Source organism: Medicago sativa, chromosome 4, assembly GCF_051527215.1.
Source record: "Medicago sativa cultivar Bolivia chromosome 4, Bolivia_mono, whole genome shotgun sequence".
Lineage (NCBI taxonomy): Eukaryota > Viridiplantae > Streptophyta > Magnoliopsida > Fabales > Fabaceae > Medicago > Medicago sativa.
This window is the reverse complement of record NC_140752.1, coordinates 29,588,727-29,595,697: the sequence shown is the minus strand read 5'-3', so window position 1 is coordinate 29,595,697 and position 6,971 is coordinate 29,588,727. Positions and strand designations below refer to the sequence as shown.

General features: G+C 32.9%; 2 protein-coding genes across 2 annotated transcripts; both read right to left on the bottom strand.

Annotated features, from left to right (window-relative positions):
• Window positions 1-610: 610 nt before the first annotated feature.
• LOC146927626 (F-box/kelch-repeat protein At3g23880-like) lies at window positions 611-1,806 on the bottom strand. Its single transcript, XM_085708178.1, has one exon. It carries the CDS (start codon window positions 1,804-1,806, stop codon window positions 643-645), a length of 1,164 nt encoding a protein of 387 aa, XP_085564304.1. The 3' UTR covers window positions 611-642.
• Window positions 1,807-5,468: 3,662 nt separating this feature from the next.
• Window positions 5,469-6,664, bottom strand: LOC146927625 (F-box/kelch-repeat protein At3g23880-like). The gene has a single exon (XM_085708177.1). It carries the CDS (start codon window positions 6,662-6,664, stop codon window positions 5,501-5,503), a length of 1,164 nt encoding a protein of 387 aa, XP_085564303.1. The 3' UTR covers window positions 5,469-5,500.
• Between the last annotated feature and the right edge of the window lie 307 nt (window positions 6,665-6,971).

Sequence of the window (6,971 nt, the reverse complement as noted above, 5' to 3'; positions counted from 1 at the left end):
CTCTCCCATGTGGATTTACTTGCTTGCATGGAAATGGAAAAATAGAAATAAAGATGAAAGAACACCCGCCATAGATTTATTGTTAATTAATTACCAATTGTTTCTTGTTCAACGACAACAAAATTCATATCATACCCAAATGGTCTTAAAAAAAAGTGCATTTAAATTGCTATAAAAGAGTAGACTTGAAGTTCAACAAAGAGTAGAGTAGTAAAACATAAAATGAGTATTATAACTGAATCCATTGTAGCTACGGTAAGCCTCTTTCTTCATGTCTTTCTTCCTGTCATTTCCTCATTCCACCCATGTACCATCAATAACGTTTATATCTTTGAAGTTGAGATTTCTGACCTACAATTCAAAAATGAGTTGTGTTAGATTGGAGAGTGAAATAGCAAAACACAAATAAATCAAAAGCAAGAAGTTGCATAATGCTCAAAAGGGAAGGCAGCCATATCCCCCTATGAACAGGCGAACAAATTAGCTTAAATACAAAAGCAAAAGAAGTTCATTGGATGGAAAGACTATCAAACCTTTACCAATACATAGCAAAAAAAAAAATCAAATCAAAACACAAAACATACTATACAACATATAAGAATTAACAAAAATTCAATCTATTAGTTGGAAAGGATCTTACTTTCAATAACTCAAAACCAAGCTTTCAGCATGATTTGTTATATGGTCCTCCTGCGACTTGTATTTACGGTTGGTAATTCTAGCTCTTTCTACACTATCATGTCTCAAATTATAAAGTAGTAGGTCTTGAAAACAGTTTGCCAATATCAATGTATCACAATTTTTAGAAACGTGCAATGGCATCCACCGAAAATGAATTATTATCCCCAATCTACGATATATAATTTGAAGATTAATCTCAAGTAGTTGAGTCCAAGACTCTTCAACACCATACTCTGTCATCTTCCATATAATAAAATGAGTTACTTTAACAACATTAGAAAAACAAAGACAATCCATCAACACACATAGAGATGGTTGAATCAATGGAACATCATCAAAACCTTGAGGGAGACGTAACTCCTTGTATGTTTCCGTATGCAGATCAAGTGAAATAATCATAAATTGTTCAACACTAATATACTTGCTATTATAACTGCGTCTGTCGTAATTGTGAAGTGTCAACCAATTAATACTACCACTCAAATGCACTCCCTTATTCAGATGTTTATAATTCACCGGAAAACTTTGAATATTTTTCCAAACATTATCGCCTAAACTAAAAACTTTCCCCTCTTGTAAGGCCACCACCTTATAAGTATCTGTTGAATCATCATAACCAAATGTAAACTCAAAAGGGTCGAATGAGACAGTAGAACGATACCCTAATGTATTAGAGATTGTCCTTGTGGCAGGGTTCCAAAAACAAAGCCACATAAGTTTACATGTATAAGAATGACCGAGCAAACATAGCAATCCATTGCAGGAACCGACAACCTCGTGACAATTCTTATCCTTCAATTGATAGTAAGGATCATCGGTAAGGGTGATCGACGAACTTTCCAACAAACAACTCAAGGAGATTGGTAAAACACTTCGACCCTCTATATATTGTTTATCGATATACACTATTACGAGCTGGGGTTTTCGTATAGATCGTTGAAGGTGCAATTTGATGAAGAAAGAGTTGGAGATTAGGGTTTTCCATGACTTAGACACACACTTCAGTCGCATTAGAGATTTCACGGAAAGGAAAAAAAGCACTTCTATGATAAGTTCATAAGGGAGGATTATCAGCGATGATGCCGTCTTAGGCAGAAGCTGCAACTTAGGTGGTGGGAGATTCATGAGAGCGATATCTCTGTAGGGTTGGTTATTATTTTTCCAATTTGTTACGCTGCTGCCTTTTTTATTGAATTGAAAGCCGGACGCTAAAATCCTGCACGATTTTAGGTTTTATAGTTGCAAAAAGTGGAAAGGAACAATCTTTTTTGGCATGAATTCTTGGACAAGATATTTTTATATGAGATCTTCATATTTTTGGCATGAATCAGCTCCAATTCTTCTCACTTTTGCTCCAAGACTCCATCTTTCAAATATTTTTTCCTAAAATAAAATAACTTGCAATTGAAGTAAAATAGTTCTAGAAAGAAATAAAAACATGTTAAATCTAAATAAAATAAACTTAAATATTAGGAAATAAAAACATATTAAATCTAAATAAAATAAACTTAAATATTAATTAAAAGACACTAATTAATGACTCTAATTAATGACTCATTATTGACTCATCAGTGTCTAAGTTGCATTTATACTATTCAAATTAACTATTTTTTGTGACAATATCTTAAGTATATTCTTGATAATAAAATTGTGTCCCATAAATGCTATAAACAAAGTCTATAATTATTTTGAATACCATTAAAGTAAATAAAATTGTTTTTTTTAAGAGAAGGTAAATAAAATTGTTATTGCTCAAAGTTAGCTATTTAGTTATAGAGCTTTTCTCCTCACACCCTAGTTACACCCAAATTTACTTAAAATTTTACAATAATACCAAAATTGTCGTTTTATATAAATTTTCTTAAAACATTGATTTCATTCATTTCCCACAAACAATCATGGATGTTCAATCAATCTCTATAAAAGATTAAAGAGTGAATCAAAATATTTTTCATCCTTTACACTATTGCATATAGGTAAGTAAATTTCTTCTTTTTGTACAATGATGCTAGAGTTTCTATTTTTTCTTGTTGTTGAACGTTGATATGTTCTGAACTCTACAACATTGATATATTCAACCCTTAAAAATCTCACACTTAAAAAACTCTCCACTTTAATTAAAGAGTTCAAACACAATATGCTAATATCCCGTAAGAATACCATGGCTATCAGAAAAATCTACACCAAAACACCCTTAGTGGTCATTCAATAAAAAATAGAAGAGGATTCTATTTAGAATGAACAAACAATTTTAATGCCCTACATCATGTTTGTGCCTAGTGACTTGTCAAAACGATACGGTATACCATAGTATAAGTGAAGTTCAAGTCCCGCATAGAAATCCTTTCAAAAAAAAAAAAAAAAGTCCCACATCGAAACATTAACAAACCATGAGGAGTGAATAGGTTTGTTTGGTCTTTGAATTTGTACCCATCGATCAACTTGATCCTCAAATTTTATAAAATAGCCAATTTGTCCCTCAATTTGCTTCACGTCTATCAAATAGGTCCCTCCATCAAGTTGAGACGTTAGACATGCTAACATGCACTGTTAAACGATGACGCGTTCGTTCACATCACCTCTCACGTATGCAAGGATCAATTTAATAGAGAAACTTATCAGGGACTAATTTGATAGTGAAATTTAACATCACCAAAAATCCAAAAATAAATCATCAAAAAATTCACAACTTCATAAAAAACCAAAAATTATGGAAAAATTCATCTTCCTCCTCTCCCTCCTTCAATCAGTCTAAGCATAAACTCCAACATCAAATTTTGAAATCATATTCTCTCTTCATCGTATTTTTCCTCCCCAAATCCAAAAAATCCTCAAATTAATTTCAAAAAGACTATTTTTGGTAGGATTCTCAACTTAAATTTCATTAATCAATCAACAAAACTCTTTCTACACCCTCTTCCTCTTTCATTCAAATCTTAATTTTAAAAATTCGAATCATGAAAATAAACATCTACGACAACCCTCTTAACCACCACAGTAAGACCCACGTAGATAAACAATCCATTTATGAGATTGAGACCCAATAGCATCAAATGATTAGATACAAAATGAAATAAAATAAAACAACTTATTAAAGGTGGAGAAAAAAATCCAATTAGTCAATTTAATCACTAGCCGAAAAACGCTAGGACGGAGTGTGTTTCGTTGTCGTTGTCCAGTGACAATTATCACGTTTAGGCGATAAAGATGTGTTGTACTACTCGTACGACGAAGAACAGGTTTAGGTAGTTGATGGTTTGATTAAAATTCGGAAGGAAAGAGATCTCAATTTTTCTCTGTGGGAAAGTTGCAATAATCTGGTGCATTCGTGGATTGTTAATTCAAAAACGCCTTTGGTTTCGGAAAGCATTGTTTTCATTGAGAACACATTTGACTTGTGTAACAATCTTAGGATCTCTATATGCGAGGATTAGAGGATAGGATAATTCAATTCTGGATTGGATAAGACTGAATGATGATTATCAAAATGTGGCTTCACAAGAAAGATGCAATAGTAGAGTGTATGCATATTGGTAAGGTTGGACACACAACAGAAACTTGCTACAAGAAACATGCATATCCACCCAATTTTGGTCGTGCAAATGAAGGATTGGCTCTTATGCTAATTTTGCAGGTACAGTTGCAAAAGAACATAAGCTTGGTGGCTTTACTTGAAAAGAGCAATGTGGAATCCAAGTGTGTCGCAAATGTGACAAAAGGAACAAGTTCTCTGCATAAGTAAAACTTGATCCTAAGACGATGAAAGTTATAAAGAGAGAGGATCAAACGGCAAAATATAGTGACTAATTATTAAGTTCTCTTTTTATTAAGCTGATCTCTTATTTTAATGATTCTATTTTTTTTTTCTTTTCAATCCTTCTTCTTGCAAATTCGATTTCTAAATGTTAATTAACAAATTAAAGTAATCAAGTGAAGTTTCAAATTAGAGATAAGATTATTCGATTCACTCTCAACGGTTTGAATAGGGTTTTTAGATTCTATAACAGTAGCTTTAGGTTTGATCAAATCTGGCTTTTAAATCAATTGTGACAAGATCAATACTCTTGGTGAGTTTTTGTCGAGCCTTATAATAGAAGGAACACAATTTTGCCATTCTATTTCTTTCATGTGTAATTTCACTCAATCAAATAAAATCTAAAAAAATATAAAAATACCACTATAAAATGTCACATTTATTTGACAGACAACCCAAATAAAATAGAAATAAAGATGAAAGAACACCCGCCATAAATTTATTGTTAACTAATTACCAATTGTTTCTTGTTCAACGACAACAAAATTCATATCATACCCAAATGGTCTTAAAAAAAAGTGCATTTAAATTGCTATAAAAGAGTAGACTTGAAGTTCAACAAAGAGTAGAGTAGTAAAACATAAAATGAGTATTATAACTGAATCCATTGTAGCTACGGTAAGCCTCTTTCTTCATGTCTTTCTTCCTGTCATTTCCTCATTCCACCCATGTACCATCAATAACGTTTATATCTTTGAAGTTGAGATTTCTGACCTACAATTCAAAAATGAGTTGTGTTAGATTGGAGAGTGAAATAGCAAAACACAAATAAATCAAAAGCAAGAAGTTGCATAATGCTCAAAAGGGAAGGCAGCCATATCCCCCTATGAACAGGCGAACAAATTAGCTTAAATACAAAAGCAAAAGAAGTTCATTGGATGGAAAGACTATCAAACCTTTACCAATAGGTAGCAAAAAAAAAAATCAAATCAAAACACAAAACATACTATACAACATATAAGAATTAACAAAAATTCAATCTATTAGTTGGAAAGGATCTTACTTTCAATAACTCAAAACCAAGCTTTCAGCATGATTTGTTATATGGTCCTCCTGCGACTTGTATTTACGGTTGGTAATTCTAGCTCTTTCTACACTATCATGTCTCAAATTATAAAGTAGTAGGTCTTGAAAACAGTTTGCCAATATCAATGTATCACAATTTTTAGAAACGTGCAATGGCATCCACCGAAAATGAATTATTATCCCCAATTTACGATATATAATTTGAAGATTAATCTCAAGTAGTTGAGTCCAAGACTCTTCAACACCATACTCTGTCATCTTCCATATAACAAAATGAGTTACTTTAACAACATTAGAAAAACAAAGACAATCCATCAACACACATAGAGATGGTTGAATCAATGGAACATCATCAAAACCTTGAGGGAGACGTAACTCCTTGTATGTTTCCGTATGCAGATCAAGTGAAATAATCATAAATTGTTCAACACTAATATACTTGCTATTATAACTGCGTCTGTCGTAATTGTGAAGTGTCAACCAATTAATACTACCACTCAAATGCACTCCCTTATTCAGATGTTTATAATTCACCGGAAAACTTTGAATATTTTTCCAAACATTATCACCTAAACTAAAAACTTTCCCCTCTTGTAAGGCCACCACCTTATAAGTATCTGTTGAATCATCATAACCAAATGTAAACTCAAAAGGGTCGAATGAGACAGTAGAACGATACCCTAATGTATTAGATATTGTCCTTGTGGCAGGGTTCCAAAAACAAAGCCACATAAGTTTACATGTATAAGAATGACCGAGCAAACATAGCAATCCATTGCAGGAACCGACAACCTCGTGACAATTCTTATCCTTCAATTGATAGTAAGGATCATCGGTAAGGGTGATCGACGAACTTTCCAACAAACAACTCAAGGAGATTGGTAAAACACTTCGACCCTCTATATATTGTTTATCGATATACACTATTGCGAGCTGGGGTTTTCGTATAGATCGTTGAAGGTGCAATTTGGTGAAGAAAGAGTTGGAGATTAGGGTTTTCCATGACTTAGACACACACTTCAGTCGCATTAGAGATTTCACGGGAAGGAAAGAAAGCACTTCTATGATAAGTTCGTAACGAAGGATTACCGGCGATGATGCCGTCTTAGGCAGAAGCTGCAACTTAGATGGTGGGAGATTCATGAGAGCGATATCTCTGTAGGGTTGGTTATTATTTTTCCAATTTGTTACGCTGCTGCCTTTTTTATTGAATTGAAAGCCGGACGCTAAAATCCTGCACAATTTTAGGTTTTATAGTTGCAAAAAGTGGAAAGGAACAATCTTTTTTGGCATGAATTCTTGGACAAGATATTTTTATATGAGATCTTCATATTTTTGGCATGAATCAGCTCCAATTCTTCTCACTTTTGCTCCAAGACTCCATCTTTCAAATATTTTTTCCTAAAATAAAATAACTTGCAATTGAAGTAAAATAGTTCTAGAAAGAAAT

Excerpts from the sequence above, each read along its gene's own strand:
- LOC146927626 (XM_085708178.1), bottom strand. The coding sequence starts at position 1,806 with ATGAATCTCCCACCACCTAAGTTGCAGCTTCTGCCTAAGACGGCATCA.
- LOC146927625 (XM_085708177.1), bottom strand. The coding sequence starts at position 6,664 with ATGAATCTCCCACCATCTAAGTTGCAGCTTCTGCCTAAGACGGCATCA.